The 22,637-nt window shown below is 41.4% G+C and overlaps 1 protein-coding gene across 14 annotated transcripts in view; it reads right to left on the reverse strand.

Annotated features, from left to right (window-relative positions):
- IKZF2 (IKAROS family zinc finger 2) overlaps window positions 1-22,637 on the reverse strand; it is a 141,084-nt gene that overhangs the window by 71,223 nt on the left and 47,224 nt on the right. For 9 of the 14 annotated variants that reach the window (XM_040357464.1, XM_040357470.1, XM_040357466.1 and 6 more), the window contains one exon: window positions 2,953-3,120. The exons of the other annotated variants lie outside the window; for them this stretch is intronic. In XM_040357464.1, coding sequence (XP_040213398.1) covers window positions 2,953-3,120 — 168 coding nt within the window. The remainder of the gene's footprint in view (window positions 1-2,952; window positions 3,121-22,637) is intronic. 14 annotated transcript variants of the gene reach the window in all.

A 22,637-nucleotide genomic window follows, 5' to 3' on the forward strand; every position in this document is an offset into this window, starting at 1 on the left:
AACAGTGATGCCCTGTACACACAACCGGTTTTCCTGACATGCCAAAACCTGAAGTTTTTCCCGACGCGATTCCTCTTAAGCCTGCCTTGCATACACACGTTCAGTCAGAAAACCGCTCAACCAAAGAGTGGTGACATCCAACACGTACGACGGCACTATAGAGGGGAGGTTCCATTCAAATGGCGCCACCCTTTGGGTGGCTTTTGCTGATCCTCACGTTAGTAAAAGTTTGGTGAGAGACGATTCACGCTTTTCAGTCTTCGTGCTTTTCAGTCCGTTACAGCGTGACGAATGTGCCATCTTCATTACAAATTAGTTTTACCCGAACGAGCGCTCCCATCTCATAACTTGATTCTGAGCATGTGCGTTCTTTTCCCCTCGGGAAAGCATACACAAGCGGTCTTTGCAACGAGAAAAAGACCGACGGGTAACACGCTGGGAAAAAATAGAGCAGGTTCTAATTTTTGCGGGCAGTTTTCTCGTCTGGAAAAAAAAAAAAAAAAAAGCACACACACACGGTTTTCCAGACCAATCTAAAAAAAAATGGCATTTTTCTCGTCTGAAAAAACGGTTGTGTGTACGAGGCATCAGTCTATTTTATTTGGAATTATTGACCCCCATATTGTATCATCTTTATTCCAAATCTCTTCTGGGGCACAAAGAAGGGAACGGGTTAGAATTGCAATCTAGCATGTAAACAGAGATTTTAACCCTTCCTTGGTTTTTGCAAACGTAAAATATATTGTCAATATTTAGTCTACAAACAACAGACATTTGACTAATAAAAAGGAGGAACCAGCAAACTACTGAAATAGCCCAAAAACGTTTTATCTGGTCTTGGTTTCGTATTCTGTGAGCAATATGCAACACTTTATATAACATCCTATGGCAAACCAATTACCCTTGTGTTTAAGCTGAGTGTCTGTAATACTAGGCTAAAAAACCTGCGTACTGAAATTTGAACAGAGTTCTAGCATTTGTACCAGCACTGGAAATGTAATACAAATATATTTTATCTATATTCTACTGGATAAAACACAAAAAAATATTTAGTAATCATCACTACAATCGCCCCTTTTCGGTTCTTGTAACTCTTACCTTCACCCACTCTACTTCTTATCTTAAAAACTTTGGCTTCCAACCTTCCTCCTGTGTTTTGTAACAGTTAAGGTAACTGTGGGAACCATTATGTGTCAATTTTATGGTAAAAAATACCACAATATTCGAAGATTAAACATGTTTTGTGATTCCAGTTTTTACCCTTAGATTTTTTTTTTTTCAATAAAAAGGAGCGATAAAGTCAAAAAGACATAACATCTTACCAAAACAAATTAAAAACTAGACCCAAGATTATTTTTTTATTCTGTCTGGTTACAGTATGACTTATCCTAGCAGTTAAAAGTAAATATACTGTATATGGTAAAATAATGCAATGGTATTATTTAGCATATTTAATTTCACACGTCTCTGTTTAAAAAATTTCCAAGCTGTCCAGCAAAAAAGCGACGAGGGCAAGGATTTAAAAAATACATACAGTACAGACTAAAAGTTTGGACACACTTTCTCAATCAAAGAGTTATCTTTATTTTCATGACTATGAAAATTGTAGATTCACACTGAAGGCATCAAAACTATGAATTAACACATGTGGAATTATACATAACAAAAAAGTGTGAAACAACTGAAAATATATTTCATATTCTAGGTTCTTCAAAGTAGCCACCTTTTGCAGCAGACACATCTCTAGAACTGTTAAGAGGAGATTGTGTGAATCAGGCCTTCATGGTAGAATATCTGCTAGGAAACCACTGCTAAAGAAAGGCAACAAGCAGAAGAGACTTGTTTAGGCTAAAGAACACAAGGAATGGACAGTAGACCAGTGGAAATCTGTGCTTTGGTCTGATGAGTCCAAACTTGAGATCTTTGGTTCCAACCCCCGTGTCATTGTGCGACGCAGAAAAGGTGAACGGATGGACTCTACATGCCTGGTTCCCACCGTGAAGCATGGAGGAGGAGGTGTGATGGTGTGCGGGTGCTTTGCTGGTGACACTGTTGGGGATTTATTCAAAATTGAAGGCATACTGAACCAGCATGGCTACCACAGCATCTTGCAGCGGCATGCTATTCCATCCGGTTTGCGTTTAGTTGGACCATCATTTATTTTTCAACAGGACAATGACCCCAAACACACCTCCAGGCTGTGTAAGGGCTATTTGACCAAGAAGGAGAGTGATGGGGTGCTGCGCCAGGTGACTACCTCTTGAAGCTCATCAAGAGAATGCCAAGATTGTGCCAAGCAGTAATCAAAGCAAAAGGTGGCTACTTTGAAGAACCTAGAATATGAAATATATTTTCAGTTGTTTCACACTTTTTTGTTATGTATAATTCCACATGTGTTAATTCATTGTTTTGATGCCTTCAGTGTGAATCTACAATTTTCATAGTCATGAAAATAAAAACTCTTTGAATGAGAAGGTGTGTCCAAACTTTTGGTCTGTACTGTATATAACACTGCTAGAACAGTTGCCCCAACGAGGTTTGTAAAGGGCCCCTTTATACCCATGCATTTTAAATGGACAACGCATTTACTGTACACGCTAGCCATTTATTTTAATGTGGTTGGATTGCATGTATGCTTGCATCAACCTGTGTTGTGGAAATTAGTGCTTGTTAGTCCATAAAAGTCATGCAACATGTTTTGACAAATATTACATGCGTTATTTTAAAAGGTAACATACTATATGTTTTTGAATGGAACTCACTAGGGTGATAGGAAACCTTATAAAGATTAAATTTCAAGCATATAATGGTTAAACATTAAAAAAAAAAAAAGCTTTAAACAGACTTTTGGTTTCAGCCATGTTTTTTTTTTTTTTTTTCATTTAAAATTTTTTATAAAAAAAAAAATGTAATGTTTCCATAATTGGATTTTTTTTTAATCATTTTTTTCACCTTTTCGCATTCTTTTGTTCCATCTCAGTGCTGCCGATCTTCTATAGCCACTTCCTGTCCACGTGCGCTCACTCCGGGAAGTTACACATCTTTTCACAAGATTGACTTCCTGATCATGCCTGAGCAATACTGGTTGACGTGGCCATTTGAAATTTCTATCAGGAGTGACTGTGACAGGATGACACAGGAACACAATTTAGAAACAGCTGTCACCCCCATAACAGGAGATGCCTTAACAAGGACCATCATGGCAGGATCAACAGGGGTTAATTTAATGAAAAAGTTGCAAATTTAACAAGATTGAGATTACTACATAGATTTGATTTTAGATGCACCCTAAAGTAGAACTATAGTCAAAACTTTTTTTTTGAATAGAGTAAGGGAGGGTTATAATCCCTTGTGTTTATATATGCCATTTTTCTCCCAATATAGGGATAATTACCTTCACTTCCTGTCCCATAGCCAAACAGGAAGTGGGAGGAAATCCTTGCAAATTAAAGGGAATTTTTTGGGGGACTCCCAGGTCACTAGAACTTTTGTTCCCATTGGAAGAATTTACCTCTTGCTTTTCTAGTGACGACCCAAATTTGAGTTTTTCTTTTACTTTCAATGATAATGGTAAACAGGACAAATAGAGAGGGCGAATCTCCCTAACAGAGTCACAGACAGCAATAAAAACTGACAGGTGTTCTAATCCACCTCCACTCTATCCAAAACTAAAAAAATTTTGCCTTTAGTTATACTTAAAAATGTATGGATTGTTGAACTCTCTTGGTTCCTCTTCTAGACAAAGTACAAATCACATACAATGGAGTTATAGTCCAGCTGCCCATGATTTAGCTTTATCATTAAAGAAAACTTGCGAATCGCCCATGAAATTCTGCAAATATATATATATAGCTGTGGCGAGAAAAGCTTACAAGTGTTAAACCAGAAACCGAATCCCAGGATTTCTTTTCTAGACATACCTTATTTTATCAAGCTCTATCGAGTAAAATATTCTTTTAAGCATTTTTGTATTTGAAAAATAATAAAAGAAATCACAATATCATATGCGATACAAAACATTAATGGCATACTTTATCTTCTATACCGTATATTCCAACATCCCTACAGAAAATACAACTATGAAGACCAATGGCCAATTACCTTGACATAATGCGAACTGTAACAAGATGGCAAATGCACACATCTATACAATTTTCTGATTCTGTATGTGAAGGTTGATAAAAACCACAAAGCTTGATGGCCAATTTTAATAAAAAAGTATTGTCCATGAATCAGTGATCAAGGACAGCTGGAAGGCATACAGCACCAGGTGATACAGCATGTGCATTAACCGTTACCTTGGACATTGCCAAGAGGCTTAGATAGCTGGTCAAGTAAACATAAATCACAAAAATGAACTTCACTATTGAAAAAAAAAAGAAATCTAAATAGTGTAGTTAGGTTTCTCTAAGCCCACATCAAATTATTTTATTGTACCAGTATAGGCAACAACAGTGCCAGCATCTTGTATTTTTGCTAAGTTTGCTTACTTTGTTTAAGTGCTATCTAGAGTCAGCATAGGATTTGGTTGATGAATGTACAAAGGACAAAGCCAATTCCAAAAGGAGAATCCAAACTGATTGAAATTCATCGGATCCCCGCTGGACTGGTTTAGTTGAGTTTCAATCAATCAATCAGTGTATGGTCGGCTTAACTGGTTAAAGTGGAGGTTCACCGGTAAATTGCTATTTTTACCCTTAGATGGATGCTCATTTAGTCTAGGGGAATCGGCTAGTTGTTTTAAAATCCAAGCAGTACTTACCGTTGTAGAGGGCGATCTTCTCCGCCACTTCCGGGTATGGGTCTTCGGGACTGGGCATTCCTTCTTGATTGACAGTCTTCCGACAGGCTTCCGAAAGGCTTCCGACGGTCGCATCCATCGCGTCACGATTTTCCGAAAGTAGCCGAACGTCGGTGCGCAGGCGCAGTATAGAGCCGCACTGACGTTTGGCTTCTTTCGGCTACTCGTGACGCGATGGATGCGACCGTCGGAAGCCTTTCGGAAGCCTGTCGGAAGACTGTCAATCAAGAAGGAACGCCCTGTCCCGAAGACCCATACCCGGAAGTGGCGGAGAAGATCGCCCTCTACAACGGTAAGTTGCTCGGATTTTAAAACAACTAGCCGATTCCCCTAGACTAAATGAGCATCTAAGGTTAAAAAAACATTTATGGGTGAACTTCCGCTTTAAAGGGGTTGTTAAAGGTTCGTTTTTTTATCTTCTAAATACCGTATATACTCGAGTATAAGCCGAGTTTTTCAGCACATTGTTTTTTGTGCTGAAAATGCCCCCCTCGGCTTATACTCGAGTCAACTTTTTGCGCCTAATCTCCCGGAATTTGGGTGACCCGGACCCCAAAGTCCCACCATCCAAAGATGAATGGTGACCCTATTTTTCCATCCATCTGGAGGATCAGATGAAAACAGACAGGCGGTCCGTTTTCATCCGATCTCCCATAGAGGAGAGAGGGGCTCTGACAGGTCAGTCTCTGCACAGTGAGCGGAGATAGACCTGTCATGTGACTGCTTAGCAGAGATCAGCTGAGCAAAATCAAGAGCGCAGGGTGAAAAACCTGTGCGAAATGACCTTAGAGCACAAACATTGTGTAGAAGTGCAAAATAGAAAGCATACACTGAAAATATGGCTGCCCCCATACATGTATGAATACATAAATAATACATCGAACTGCAGCTCATACACTGAAATAAGGTTGTACAAAAGGGTAAGAACTATTGGCAAGAATATTTATATCAAGCTCATCTCTTTTACATTAAAATCTAAAACAATATTGAATATAGACAATACATTCCATTAAACGAGTTCAGGGTTGTAAATCATTAAACAGGTTCCTTCTGTGAATAAGTGGAAAGAGCTTTGGTCTTTCCTGGAGAACCTCTTTAAGAGCCAATATAAAAAGGTTCCTGAAATTCCCTTCAGCAGTAATATTTAGAGGAAACCTTTGCCTTAGTTTGTGTTCGGACAAACGCTTTGTTTTTTTTTATGTACCATTTGTCTTTGTCCTATGCATATAAAAATATGCAGCACTACAACATCATGGCTGTAGTTCTATTTAACGACTTGTTTTTCAACTCCCTTTTGTCATAAGTTGACACTGAAAAAATCCAGTTAGGCAGGGCCATTTATAAAGATAAACTGGATCCTGTCTCTGCTATTGTACATGGGATTTGTACGAGAAAAAGGTCTACAGGAAAGAGAATGGAACTTGGATACCATAAACAGATACAGAGAAAGCAGACTGGACAGGAGTAATGTTTACTTCCTCTAAAATAACTGGCAAATTTATAAACTGGAGTTTCCCTTCTAATAATGACCAAGGTGACCTTTGATCAAGCTCTTCATAAAACAGGTATCTAATGTAAAACATAGAAGCTTCTCACTATAGTAACACAAACTGAAACAAACCAACAACTGGTCTATACAACCTATCCACATTCATTTACATAGCATCTGAAAACGAAAATGGATCACTAAACCTTAAAGTGGAAGTAAACCCATCTATTTAACCGTTTCAAAAAACAGTTGCATTCCTGCCATGCTCCAGGAATGTAACCGTCACATTGGTTGTGCTCTTAACCAAACAATCAAACCATCCAATGGCTGGTGTCATAACTGATCAAATGTGTAGCATCATGACAGCTGAAGATTAAGCAGAGGCCAAGATGGCAGCTTCCTTGGCTGAAAAGTATTTACTTCCACTTTAACCACTTGCTGATTGCCTTCCACAGATATACTGCGGCAATGCGGCTTATGTGCGCAAACCAATGTACCTTTACGTCAGTCCGTGCATGAGATAGTGTGGGCGCGCGGGTCTGGCAGACTCAATGTCCGCCGGCCACCCGTGTTCCTGGTACAGAGGCAGAACAGGGACCTGCCTACGTAAACAAGGCAGATCCCCATCCCTCAGTTAGGAGGACATACCCAGGAAACACAGTTAACCCCCTTCCCTGCCAGTGTCATTTATACATAGGTCAGTGCGTTTTTTTAGCACTGATCACTGTATTGTGTCACTGGTACCCAAAAAGTGTCACTTAGGGTCAGATTTGTTCGCCACAATATCGATGTCCCAAAAAATATATAATATAATATATACACATACACACACACACACACACACACACACACACACACAATCGCCGCCATTACCAGTAAAAGCAATAAGAAAATTAAAAATGATAAGTCCCTAAATCTGTCCCCCATTTTGTAGACGCTATGGCCCAGATTCTCAAAGGAGATACGACGGCGTATCTCCAGATACGCCGTCGTATCTCTGAGTCTGGGCGGTCGTATCTATGCGCCTGATTCTTAGAATCAGTTACGCATAGATTTCTATTAGATCCGACCGGCGTAAGTCTCTTACGCTGTTGGATCTTAACTGCATATTTACACTAGCCGCTAGGGGCGTGTACGCTGATTTACGCCTATAAATATGTAAATCAGCTAGATACCCGAATTCACGAACGTACGCCCAGCCGACGCAGTACAGATACGCCGTTTACGTTAGGCTTTTCCCAGCGTAAAGTTACCCCTGCTATATGGTACCAATGTTAAGTATGGACGTCGTTCCCACGTCGAATTTTTAAAAATTTACGTTGTTTGCGTAAGTCGTCCGTGAATGGGGCTGGACGTAATTTAGTTCACGTCGAAACCAATACGTCCTTGCGGCGTATTTGGAGCAATGCACACTGGGATATGTCCACGGACGGCGCATGCGCCGTTCGTTAAAAACGTCAATCACGTCGGGTCATGGTTAATTTACATGACACACACCCACCTCTTCACAATTTGAATTAGGCGGGCTTACGCCGGCCTATTTACGCTACGCCGCCACAACTTTCTTTTGAGAATACGGCACTTGCCTGTAAAAAGTTGCGGAGGCGTAACGTAAATAGGATACGTTACGCCCGCACAAAGTTACGCGCATCTATGTGAATCCGGGCCTATATCTATTGTGCAAACCAATCAATATACGCTTATTGGGAATTTTTTTTTTATAACAAAAATATGTAGCAGAATACATATTGGCTTAAACTAATCAAGAAATTTGATTTTTTTTTTTTTTTTTTTAATTGGATGTGTATTCTAGCAGAAAGTTAAAAATACATATTTAAAAATATGAATAATATTTAAAAAAAAATTGTTAAAAGCGCAAAAAAAAAAAAAAAGCAGGAGGTGATCAAATACCACCAAAAGAAAGCTCTATTTGTGGGAAAAAAACATCAATTTTGTTGGGTACAACATCACACGAACGCGTAATTGTCAGTTAAAGCAACGCAGTGCCATATTGCAAAAAAATGGCCTGGTCCATAAGGAAGTAAATCCTTCAGGGGCTGAAGTGGTTATCGTGGACCTTCACTTAAAAGTGAAAGTTCTGCTAATCTGCCTCTCCTCCACCTCTTCCCCTCCTCTAATATATTTGAAAGATTTTTGAAGAAGCAGGTACCTTTTCCTGACAGGTACCCACTCCCATAATTCTTGCCTAATTTTTTTTCTTTTTAAACTACTGTAGTTTCTCTTTAAAAAGTGAAACTTTAAATTTTTAGCATAGTGGCAAGTTCATAATTCACTAAATCTGCTGTTTCAAATGCATTGCTTTGCACAAAATGTGCAGTTGATGACTAAGCAGCATTGTTACTAATAGACAAAATTTCTAAGTCATAACTACTGTAAATAGCCTACAACATTACTGAGAACAGTGACAAATGATTTGCACAGGAAGGGCAGAAGTGTCCGGTACAGACAGCCTGTTTCCACTATGCTGTGTGAGAGCCAAACTGAGCATGTTCAGATTGCCCCCGAGCAGGGCTGGACTGGGACAAAAATTTGGCCCTGGACTTCATTCAGATCGGCCCACTTTAATTCAATAAAATGCTGCCCCCCCCGAAAAATCACGCCCACCAAAAGGCCACTACATCCATTATTGTATATCATGAGAGGGTGAGAGAGAGGGGAATGATAGCGAGAGAGAGGGAGGGTTGAGGGAAGTGAATGTAAGAAAAAGAGAGTGAGTGTAAAAGAGAGGGGGTGAGTGTAGGACCCCTTTCACACTGAAGTGTTTTTTAGGCTCTTTTGGGCTAAAAATAGCACCTGTAAAGCGACTGAAAAACGCCTCTGCTGCAGTCCCAGTGTGAAAGCCTGAGTGCTTTCACACTGGGGTGCTGCCTGGGTGTTAAAAAAAGTCCTCCAAGCAGCATCTTTGGGGCGGTGGAGGAGCGGTGTACAAACTGCTCCTGCCCATTGAAATTAATGGCCACCGCAGCTGAAGCGCCTGCAAAGCACTTCGGCAGCAGCGCTACACGGCCGCATTTAACCTTGAATTCGGCTGCTAGTGGGGGTTAAAAGCGCCTGCTAGATGCCGAATAGTGCAGCTAAAATGATATTAAAGTGCTGCTAAAACTAGCAGTGTTTTACCGTCAATGCCCGCCCCAGTGTGAAAGCAGCCTAAGAGTCAGGGAGTGAATGAGACAGAAGAGGGAGCTGAGAGACAGAGGGGGGAGCTGAGAGACAGAGGGGGGGAGCTGAGAGACAGAGGGGGGGTCTGAGAGATAGAGGGGGCTGAGAGACAGAGGAGGGGGCTAAAAGAGGGGGGGCTGAGAGACACGGGGACTGAGAGACAGAGGGGGGGACTGAGAGACAGAGGGGGGGACTAAGAGACAGGGGGGTCTAAGAGAGTCTCCATTTTAAAAAACGGCCCACTGAGCCATCGGCCCACCGGGAAACTCCCTGTAGTCCCTATGGCCAGTCCATCCCTGCCCCCGAGACTCTGTACTATCAGCAGATGGATTGGGGACTGTGTAAGAAGGGAAGGATCAGAGAAGACAGGATCAAAAAGCCTTTTTACACAATGCGGAGGATAAACCCCTTAGGTTCCACAGTGAGTATAACACGCATGCTTTACTGCATATACACACCGATTTAAGGGTCCTTTCACACGTGCGGACCGTTTTTTAGATCAGTTTTTTATCATCAGTTGATCCGTTTTTTCATCCGTTTTTCATCCGTTTTTCATCAGTTTTTTTTTGTTAGAACTTTATTTTTATTACATATTTTGATGAAAAACGGATGTTAGCGGATAGGATGTTAAACGGATCGTCCGCTAACATCCGTTTTTCGTCTGTTCCGTTTTTTTGACGGAAGAGAAATAGGGTTTTCTTCCGTTCAAAAAAACGGAGCTTAACGGAGACGGATGTTAACGGACGTTAGCGGATGCTCATCCGCTAACGTACGCTATCCCATTGGAAAGCATTGCAGTCCGTAAACGGACGTATGAAAAAACGGACGAATGGTCCGTACGTGTGAAAGGACCCTTACTGGTGTGGGTTTAGGAACACTTTAATAGATGTATACAGACGTTAAAAACAGTCACATCAGTGCATTTAAAATACACAAAATTCACACGGCTGTAAAGGTTTGTTTTTTATTTTCTAAATAGGTTCCTTTAAGCTAGTGCATTGATGGTTCACTTACCTTTTCCTTCCATTTCCCTTCTAAATGTTCTAAAAGCCAGAACAGCTCAGATGATGGGGGCAAGCTTACTGAGGAGGAACAGGATTTGAGAAATTCAGACAAAGAAAAAAAATCATTCAGGAGGGAAATCAAAGGAAAAGGTAAGCGAACCAACAATGCACTAGCTTAAAGGAACCTATTTAGAAAAAAACAAAAAACCTTTACAACCCCTTTAAGAGGGTCAAAGAAACAGTTCTGAACCATGGGTACTGTAAAAGATATTTCTGATGAAGCAACTATTAGGCCTTGAAATAAGATTAGCAGTTATATGTGTGTGCACTATACATGCTTAATGTTGCCATCAGCCAGATAATCAGTTGATTCATGCAGTAACCATGGATGCATAAATGCATATAAATGTATCAAATAGGTATACACGAAGATGGGTTTCCAAAAAGTAGTAACTGCATAGGTTAACATAATTGTTAACGTTAAAGCGGCAACTACATGATTTAGTTCAGTCCTTGAAAAATAAGGAAAATACATCAGTGGCTAATAACACAACCGCAGTAGTGTACTGAAAAGTGGTACCTAGACCAGTTTAGTTGGTAAGGAAATAAAAAAGGGAGGGTATACACACCAAGGTGTTTAACTTAATGACCACTCTATATTCTCTCTCTCTCTCTCTCTCTCTCTCTCTCTCTCCCCTCCCCCTACCATGACCCCAACACTCACCTGGATTCCCCTTTTGTGGACTGCAATTTTGGTGATCTGATCGGTTGTCACAATATGTGTATTGTTTTAATTGTCCTTAATGTTTGATGTTTTTATAATTTTTCTGATATTGTATTAATAAATTTATATTTTTATAATGGAATACTGGAATAGTCCTCCCTGCCCGTTTCCTTCCTTGGGGTTATCTTGGGTCCTTGGAGTCCCTTGAGTCCCTTTGCCATCTAATTCGGTTTTGGATGATGGTACTATTTTAAACGTAATATTATTTAGTCTACTGAAGAGGCCAAAAAATGGCAATCTATAAAAGGTACATTTTTGCTCTAAGTGCATTACTACGGACTTTGAAATCCATGCACATAGATGTGAATGGGACCTTAAAGTAACACATACCAGTTTTACACCTATGTAAACACCCTCTAGTGTGCGCTAGAAGTTAGTAAAGGGTGTGTTAGAATTTAGATTAGGCAAAATCTAGTTTGGCTCAGAGCCAAGTCTGAGCCATGGAATCTAGGTCAGGGTTCAGTAAGGCTTAGGTCTGGGTGACTCATCCTGACAGCTCCCTGGTACCTCCCCCTGGTCTGGAAGGTTAAAAGAATCTTCTAGAATTAGTGGGTGGAGGTTAGGAGAAGCTGCCTTGAAAATGTATGGGGCCTTAGCCAATCCTCAGAAGTAGGCTGGCAGGGGGCTGAGACCACTCCATAAATAGACATTAGCCATGCCAGGAAGAAGAGGATGCAGTGTTGAGGAGGCTGTCTGTGGTACCCGCTAGTCTGGGGGGTGGGGGGGGGGTGTCCTGCCTTGGGAGAGAGAGTAGCAACACTGTTGGGACTAACAAGGGGGGGGAGACTGCCACATGTAGCAAATTTCCCTAAAGACAGCAGTGTGCTTAAGGTCTTTATTCCTTCACTGAGAGAGCTCCTGAGAGTCAGCTGGGTGGGCAGGTGAAGAGTCAGTCGGGAGGACTGGTGTGAAAGTTAGTCGAAGGGCTAGTAAAAGCTGCAGCCAGGTGGGTTGGCAGTGCCTGAGGAGCTGGTGCTGGGATCAGAGTCCACAGAGGAGAAGTTACAAGATGTTTTACTACATCTTTGCTACACAAGGGGCTACAAGTTCTTCCCTGTAAAGGACTTTTTCTAAAATCTGACTGGGAGCCTGACAGATAATTCTACAGTGATTAAACTGAAGCAAGCATGTGCAGGAGGCAAGTGAAGGAGACTGTAAATAGAAAAATTTTCCTGAAGTTTTGATGAAGTCAAGTGGGCATCCCATAACCTCCCATCCCTATCCAAGTTATTAACCCTCTAATAAATAACAAAAACAAAGTCACTGACTTTTCTCTGACTTTGGGTGCTAGTGAAAATTCAGTGTGCTTGGCTGTGCAGGAGTGGGGGATATGAGTTCATGGGCAATCCCTACGGAGCGTGCTACATCTAAAAGGATTATTGAACAGCAAATCAACTGTGCATTAAAAAATATTCCTTGCCACTATGCCACCTGGGATTTCAAGCATGCCATATATATTTAAAAGTAGCAGAATCTTACAAAAAAAACTTGGATGTCAAAACAGCTAAATCACAGTTTTGAAAAATGTTCTCTGTCCCAGGGAGAAGCTTCTACAAAAATCTGCAGAATGTGTGCATTATATTTTTTGTACCTACACATAAATTTACATGGATGTGGCCATAAATATAAAAAGTATTGAGTACACAAGATCTTGCTGTGTGCTCTCTACGCATTTAATATTTGAGCAATGTTTATATGCGATGCATAATGCATTAATGCAGCCTATTGGTTGTTAGGGCGCAAGAAGGTTTTGTCGCCTAGTGCCCACCATTGCCAAGATGAAGGTTGCTCATTTATCCCCAAACATTACATTTTGCTGTGCTGTGCATTTTTTAATGGCTCTGAACACAGTGCATGAATAAAAAATTAAATAAAAATGATATTATATTTTATATACATTAGCCAGATTCACGTATGGCGGCGTATCTTTATGCCGGCGTAGCGCATCCCATTTGCACTACGCCAACGTAACATAGTGAGGCAAGTACTGTGTTCACAAAGCACTTGCTCCCTAAGTTCCTTTGGCGTAGCGCAAATGGCCCGGCGTAACCCCGCCTAATTCAAAGTAGGCATGTAGTGGGTGGGCTTCATTTAAATTAACCGTGACCCCATGTAAATGAGGGCCGTTGGTACGGCGCATGCGCACGCATGCTCAGAATCACGTTGCAAATACTCATTGCTTTCGACGTGAACGTAACATACGCCCAGCCCCATTCACGTACACTTACGCAAACAACGTAAAATACTACGGCTGTTCCGTTGTCCATACCTTGCATGGGCTGCGCCATCTTTTTGGTGGTTTATCTTTACGCTAGAAAAACGCCTTACGTAAACAGCGTATCGGGCGCAAGTACATTCGTGAATCGGCGTATTTAGGTCATTTGCATATTTGACGCAGAAATCCACATACACGCTCCCTAGCGGCCAGCCTAAATATGCAGATAAGATACGACGGCGTAGAAGACTTACGCCGGTCGTATCTTAGCCAAATTTAAGCATATCTGGTTTCCAGAATACGCTTAAATATACGACGGCGCGTATTCGGACTTCCAGAATACGCTTAAATATACGACGGCGCGCATTCGGACTTACGACGGCGTATCTACTGATACGCCGTCGTAAGTCTTTTTGAATCCGGCTATATATATATATATATACATACACACACACATATATATATATATTTTTGGGGCTCAGTACATCGCAATTTATATTTTTTGGGGCTGCACGGATGCAAGAAATAAAGTTTGTATCAGTTTGATTTTTTTGCTTTTTGTTTTAATTTTATATATATAGATATATATATATATATATATATATAAAACTCAACGTGTGTATGTATGTCCCAGCATCACGTCCAAACGGCTAAAGATATTAACATGAAACTTTGCACACATGTTACTTATATGTCAGCAACAAACATAGGATAGGTGGTTTAACCCTTACCCACCCCCATTTGCCATGGTCGGGGTTTTCCTTTAAAGTCCCATTCAACTCTATGGGAAATACATGTTACTTCATAACTTACAAACAGCTGTAGTTATTTCGATAACACTTGGTCACATGTTATGTCCACTTAAACTATAGGATAGTTAATTTATCCCTTAACTACCCCCATTTGTGAGGGTCGGGGTTTTTGTTTAAAGTCCCATGCAAATCAATGGGAAATGTATGTTCCCACATAACTTCTGTACGCCTGGAGATATTTCAATAATACCTGGTACACATATTACTTATATGCCAAATACAAATATATGACAGTTAAATTAACCCTTACCTACACCCTTATATAAAAGATGGGTATATTTATATTACTATGATCTTCCTCCCCAAAAGGTTAAGATAGGAAGACCGGGCAACGCCGGGTATTCAGCTAGTATATATATATATATATATAATTAAAACAAAAAGCAAAAAAATCAAACTGATACAAACTTTATTTCTTGCATCCGTGCAGCCCCAAAAAATATAAATTGTGATATACTGAGCCCAAAAAAAAGAATTGCTTTTTCATAGAAAGGGTAATCATGTTTTTTAAACCCGTGCTAGAATGAGGTCATGTGGCCAGTTTGATACAAACATTGCTCGGTGGAGTTCTTTAATCATTAATAAACTGTTGGTAGGGAAATAGCAGATTCTCCAATCCTTTGCTTTCATTTGATGTACATTCATTAGTGTACAGTGATCTATACCAACATTCCTGTCTAACAAGCAGAAGTTTACACTTGTAAATTACAAATCCCTTAATAAAACTGTCTGTTAGAGGATAAAGTATTCATATGACAAATGTGGAAAGCTACCAGCATGCCGGGGAAGCTGAGCTGAAGCGTTTGTGCTGGAATCACCTGGCTCTGTTATCTAATGCTTGCCTCCCAGGAGACACTCACGCCACCGCTTTTAGAAGAAGAGGTGTTCAGTTCTCTGGAGGCAATCGTATAATTGTACGTTTTAGTTGAAATACAGGCAAGGCCAGCTCTATTGAGATGATAGCTATGGATGGCACACAGCCTTTCACAAAGTGCATGGTCTTTTGGAGTTAGGCCTCGTACACACGATAGGATAGCAAGAGGACTTAGGTTAACCTATGAAGCTGACTGATCTGTCGTGCGTACACACCATCAGTTAAAAAACCGATCGTATCAGAACACGGTGACGTAAAACACGACGACGTGCTGAAAAACGAAGTTCAATGCTTCCAAGCATGCGTCAACTTGATTCTGAGCATGCGTGGGTTTTTAAACGATGCTTTTGCATACTAACGATCGTTTTTGACCTATCGGTTACCAGTCCATAGGTTAAATTTTAAAGCAAGTTCTCATTTTTTTAACCTAAGGTTAAATAACCCATGGGGCCTACACACAATCGGTTTGGACTGATGAAAACGATCCTTCAGACCGTTATCCTCTGGATATCCTATCGTGTGAACGAGGCCTAAGATATAGCAGAGCAAAAAATCACACATGCATATTAGACCTCATTCACAATTTTAGCGTATTAGAAAAAGTCCTGATTGCTGCATTTTCCAACAAGACACATTCAATGGGACGCATCAAAAACATGTTAAAAACATGCAGCATTATCACAATGCACTGCACCTAAAATGTACAGATGTGAGTAGGGACCAGGTCTGTTCACACAAACATCCTAAACTAAGATTTTAGGTTGGTTACTCAGAATTTGGAGCTCATAGGTAGCGCAAAACATTGGAGTTACCGTATATACTCGAGTATAAGCCAAGTTTTTCAGCACATTTTTGCCCCCCTCAACTTAGGCCCCATACACACCATAGAATCTATCCGCAGATAAATCCCATCAAATGGGTTTCTGCGGATAGATCCTATGGTGTGTACACTCCGTCGGATATTTATCCGCAGATAAATCTCCCCTGGGATGGATTTCCAGCAGATGGATATTTGCTGACATGCTCAACAAATCCATCTGCTGGAATCCATTCCAACGGATGGATCCGCTCGTCTGTACAGACTTACCGGATCCATCCGTCCAAAGGGGTTCCCCGCACGCGTCGTAATGATTTGACGCATGCGTGGAATTCCTTATATGACAGCGTCGCGCCCGTCGCCGCGTCATAATAGCGGCGACGGCGCGACACGTCATCGGCAGAGGATTTCAGCGGGGATTTCAATGCGATGGTGTGTACACGCCATCGCATAGAAATCTTCTGAAATCCTCGAGAGGATTTATCCGCGGATACGGTCCGCTGGACCGTATCTGCGGATAAATCCTCTCGTGTGTATGGGGCCTTATACTCGAGTCACCTTTTTGTGCCTGATCTCCCGAACTTTGGGGGCCCAGTAACATAGGTCCCCTGGACTCCAAACTTGGCATACATGTAGCTCCACTCCTCCTCTACAAGTGTGCAAAGTTTGTTGTCCGGTGCTCCCCGGCCGTAGGTCCCCCGATTTTTCATACCCGGCACTCCTTCCATAGACAATAATTGAAAAAAGACAGCTGAAAAAAAATCATGGATGTGAACGTGTCCCATAGAAAAACATGTAAAGGAACTGTAGTGCGTTTCTGCAAAAAGCACCAAAAAACAGAGGTGTTACCCCGGCCTGAGATGTTTAGTAACATAATGGGGTTAAAAAAAACAAAAATAAGTACAAAAAAAGCAAATAATCGCTACTGTAAGGAGTTTATTTTTTTACTGTGGGACAGTGAAAGTAATATTTACAGTAGCGATTTGCTTTTTTGTACTATAAAAGGGCTAATTTTAGTTTTTTTAACCCCATTATGTTACTGGCCGATTAATCGATTATGAAAATTGTAAATCGATTAATTTCATAATCGATTAGTTGTCGATTAATCGATTAGTTGTTTCGGCCCTTATATGCACACAACTTAAAGCAGGGTTCTCCAAACTGTGGCCATTTGCCAGCCTTTATCTGGCCCTTGGGACACATTCTTCCACTGATTAGGAGGGGCTATTTCTCCCACTGACGCCAACAAGGGGGTATTATTTCTTCCATTGATACAAATGATGGGATAAAATTCCTCCTAATAGGGGCACTGCTCCTCCTACTGATCACTAGCCTTGAGGCCATATTTATTCTCACTGGTGCAGGGGACAAGACATTTTCTGCCCCTGCTGGCCACAATCTGGCCCTCCTAATGTCTCAAGGACAATAAACTGGCCCTTTTTTTGAAAAGTTTGGAGACCCCTGACTTAAAGCAACCAAACCACAAGTCATCTCTTTTTATCTCTCTACGGTAATGCAGCGTACACACGATCGGTCAATCCGATGAGAACGGTCTGGTTGACCGTTTTCATCAGACCAAACCAATCATGAGTAGGCCCCATCGGTTATTTACCCATCGGTTAAAAAATGTGAAACTTGTTTTAAAATTAACCGATAGATACCTAACCGATAGAAAAAAAAACGATCGTTTGTAGGCACGTCCATCGGTTAAAAATCCACGCATGCTCAGAATCAAGTCGACGCATGCTTGGAAGCATTGAATTTAATTTTTTTCAGCACGTCGTTGTGTTTTACGTCACCGCGTTCTGATCATCAGTCAGCTTCATCGGTTAACTGATGGAAAAATCCATCAGACCGTTTTCATTGGATTGACCGATCGTGTGTACAGGGCATAAGCCAAAATGATTGGTCACTATGGGACACTATCAAATCTTCCCCTGACTGGCCGAGTCAGAAAAGTGATGTCACAGTCGAATAAAAATTTGCCTATGAATGGAGTGCAGCTTAGACCAACGCTATTTGGTTCTGGGTGTGAGACAGGAAGGTCTGGTCTCACACCTGAAACACAGTGCTATATACTGTATATAGCGTCAGATACATGCAGTTTATACAGCACACTCAGGGGCTGCACATGTTAGTGAAGGAAATATGGGCCAGATTCACAGAAGAAATACGCCGGAGTATCTACTGATACTCCGGCGTATTTTCAAATTTGCTGCGTCGTATCTTAAATTGTGATTCACAAACAAGATACGACGGCATTTGGCTAAGATCCAACAGGCTTACGGCTTCGTACGCCTTCAGATCTTAGGCTGCAATACTTCGGCCGCCGCTGGGAGGAGTTTGCGTCATTTTCCAGCGTCGGGTATGCAAATTAGCTTTTACGTCGATCCACGAAGGTACTGGCGTGCGTTACTTCGTCGCAAGACGTTTTTTCCCATCGCAAAGTTAAGCCTGCTTTTTCATGGCTTAACTTTAGACCAGCCATGTTAAAGTATGGCCGTCGTTCCCGCGTCGAATTTCAATTTTTTTTTTTCCTATGACCTCTGGGAATACGTTACGCACGTCGCCGTTCAAAAAACACGTCGGGGCGCTGTAATTTCGCGCAAAGCAGGGAGGGAAATTTCCAAACGGAGCATGCGCAGAGCGTTCAGCGCGGGAGCGCACCTAATTTAAATGGTACACGCCCCATTTGAATTAGGCGGGCTTGCGCCGGACGGCTTTACGTTACACCGCCGTAAGTTTACACGCAAGTGCTTGGTGAATCAGGCACTTGCGCTGAAAACTTGCGGCGGTGTAACGTAAAGACGATACGTTACGCTGCCGCAAATGTACCTGAATCTGGCCCTATGTTTTGTTCGGGCCAGCTTGTAATTATTATAATTTGTATTCATTTAAATAAGTTCCTGTCCCAGGAAATCAAACAGGTACTGAGCTGCAAAGAGCCACATCAAACATAGCTCACAGCTAGCTGTAGGTGGCTCCTTGACACTGGCTTGGAACCAACAATATACTGGCGTAGTCAGTGAACATTACTGCAGCCTTCCCCATCTTCTGTGAATTAGATGAAAGTGGTGCTGACCACAGCTAGACCGTTACTTGAGACTGGCGCATTTATCGGACAGCCCTGGAACATTCGTCTTGATGCAGAAGCTCTGGAGGCCTCATTAGAATTTCAGAAATTGAAACAGTGTAAAACTGTAAAACTTAATGCTTCTAGCAAAGTGGAGCCATCAATAGAATGGTATTGCCGCAGTAAAAATAATTATCCAGCACACTTTCAATTTAAGTATTTAAGGCACATGGAAATAATTACTTGACCAAAACCTAATGGAGCGATGAATATTTAAATTACATTTAACACTAAATCTGAATTCATGATTATTTCATGTAAAGCCAGCACATATGCTCCAATCGCTACAAAGAAAGTCGAATAAAAAAAAAAACAGAAAGGGAGATAAAGAAGATTTGGAAAAGAAGACTATTGTATCAAAAAATTCATTGCAAAGTAGCTGTATAGAGAGACGCAGATTTAAAGGGACACCATATCCATTTTTTTTTTTTATTTACCGGTAATTATTTTTAAAATATGGATTTGACAGCTGTATTGAAAATAAAATTACTGTATATTCTTGAGTATAAGCCGACCCGAATATAAGCCGAGGCACCTCATTTTACCACAAAAAAATGGGAAAACGTATAGACTCGAGTATAAGCCTAGGGTGTCCATCTGCATGCCTCACTGTGTCCATGTGCATGCCTCACTGTGCCCATGACTAGACTGATGTTTAACATGGGAGTCTATGGAAGGGGTGCCCAGCTTTGAAAAATCGGTGGTCCCCGGACAACAAACTTTGCACACTTGTAGAGTGGGGCTATATGTGTGCCAAGTTTGGAGTCCAGGTGGACCTACGGCCGGCCGGTACCGGTGATCTGACGATATGGTTCCTCCTATCGATATGGTTCCTGTCTTGACTGTGCAGGCGCAATCCTCCAGGGCGACCTGGAATTTGAGGTAAGTGGTCAGTCTGCCTCACGTCCACGCTCGCGTGGCCTCCTGGCTCTTTTTTTAACATCCTCCAATCCACGGGGATGTTAAGGAATGAGCCTGGATGCCGCCCGAGGTTCTGAGATTTCCGTGCGCAGTCAGGCAGGGAACCATCTCGATAGGGGAACTAGATCGACAAGACACAGGATCCCCAAAGTCGAGGTGGCATTTTCAGCACAAAAAAATGTGCTGAAAAACTCAAGTATATACAGTATATATAAATGTATACATAGTATACATAGTATTGAAAACAACAAGGTGCTACTACCCCAGCTAGTATTAGACTAGTATTTTACCTTTAGATATAACATACCCAAATCTAGTAGAATTTGAGCAGCCATCGTTATATGTCTATGTGTAGTAGATGAGCCCAAATTGATTGTTTGGTTGAGCAATAGGACAACAGGTAACAAGTTATAATTTACACTCCCACAAGCACAAGTTAGTGATTTTAGCTGTGTGATTGCGCTACTGGAAATCCCAGGTATTCCTCTTCCCTAATGCCTCATACACACAATGAGAATATTGAACAAATAGTCTTTTTTTCTTTTATGTTATTTTTTAGCATGTTAGTGTGAAATGAAGAGGTTACTAAAGATATTCTCAAACAACAAAATACAACTTTGGAAGTGATGTAATGCATTGCATTGGAATGTATTCCTTTATTTCTGAGCATGCGCGGTCTTGGTCACTCAATTTTTTCGGACGAATACGGTCCTAATGAAAAAATTGTTTGTTCTGCTATTGTGCAAGAAAATGTTTTATGCTTGTCCTTTCTGATAAATTTTGCATGAACTGTCATGGTCGGCTCTCAAAAGCTGTGTACCAACGATCAGATTATTGTGAGATCGATTCGAAAGGGGCATTTTTTTAACTGATTCTCACTGTGTGTACTAGACATGGAATGTTTACATAAAAAAGGGACGCAAACTGGATTTCCAATTAACAACATTGCGGGGTGTGTTGTCCTTCTAGAAGGCTGTAATTTGCCTTGCAAGGGAAAATCAATTGCCCAGTATTACAAATAGAAGGCTCCTATTTAATCATGTAGTATATGACTGCACTAGCAATAATCAAGCCATCCTCCAACATGTCATCACGTAAAAACAGACGTATGGGTTTTCTTTTCTTCTTTTTAAGATTCATACTTGCCTAGGTGGATGCAGCATCGGTCCGATGCCACATCTGTCCCCTGGCGCCTCCAACACTGAGAACCGAGCGATCAAACACCGCCGTTTGCTCGGTTCTCACAGCTATAAAAAGAGAGCTGCTGACTGTCAGTCACAGCACTCTGCTCCCTCATTGGAGCAATGGGCTGTGGAGGGGGGCGGGATCGGCCAGCTCAGGCTCTCAGCGGCTCGCTGAGAGGCTGAGCGGGGTGTCGGTCCAGGCACGTGTGTGGATCCCGGGAATGTGTGCGGATCACGACTATAGGGTCAGGGTTTTGCCCAGGCCTGGACCGGCTCTGTGACAGCAGTAGGCACAGAGTTTCAGTCCGCTGTCTGCTGAAAATGGGTTACAGAAGTGCAGATAGTCAGCAGCTCTCAGCTCACTGGAGCGCTGGGCTGTGAAGGGGGTGGGAGAAGCAGGCTCAGGTTCTCAGTGGATTACTGAAAGCCTAAGCTGTGTGCTGGTCCAGGAATGTGGACAAAACCCGACTCAATTATTGTGATCATGCCCAAGTCTGGACTGGCTCTGCGAGATCGGCCAACAGCAGGCTTCATCCCGCTGTCTGGTGAAAACGGGTAACAGGAGTGCAGAACTAACTGCACTCCTGTGACCCACAGGAGAAGTAAAGCCAAATGAGCTTTAGCTGCACTTCTTTAGTTTTGAAAGTCTTTTTAAACTGCACACAAAAGGAAAAAATAAAATATTACAGAACACAGAAAAAAATAGCTTAATCAAGTGTACATAATGCCTACATACAGTGTCTAAATGTAAAAGACCTTCAAAATGTATTGCAGCTTCTTCCCCATTAAGCTTGAATAGAGAGCTAGACATAATGATTTCCTTAAAGACAATTCAGAAAACTGTGTAAATTCATCGTACGTCAGTATTATTTCACCTCAAATGCTCTCTTTACTAAATTATAATTTTTTTACCATTTGTGTCCCATCGGGGAGATTTCCCTTTACTTCCTGTCCCATAGCAAAAAACAAGAAGTAACAGAAAATCCCTCCAAAGTTAGGGAATTCCTGGTTGTTACCAGAACTACTGTTCCCATTGGAAGATTTCCCTTCTATTACTGTTCTAGGTGTGAATTCCTCCACAGGTGCAAACAATACAAACCTGACAGGTGTCCTAATCCTACCCTACCCTGTCCAAAACAAATAAAATAATTGCCTTTAGTTCGAGGTTTTGTATGGAATCAGGATTGAAAGTCATGTAGCACAAAGCCATTCCCTATGATAGGTCCGTGCCAAATGTATTGTGTGATACAATGATACAATATACTTTATTCTCCCTATGCAAATACCCTTGGTTGGCTTATTCAATTATTCACATAATGAACAGTGGAGAAACACATTGCATTCAGCAAAATGTTTAATTCATGATAAATTAGGGCAAGGTCCGCACCTTCTCACTGCAATTCAGGCTCCGATAAAAAGATTT

Source organism: Rana temporaria, chromosome 6 (assembly GCF_905171775.1).
Source record: "Rana temporaria chromosome 6, aRanTem1.1, whole genome shotgun sequence".
NCBI lineage: Eukaryota > Metazoa > Chordata > Amphibia > Anura > Ranidae > Rana > Rana temporaria.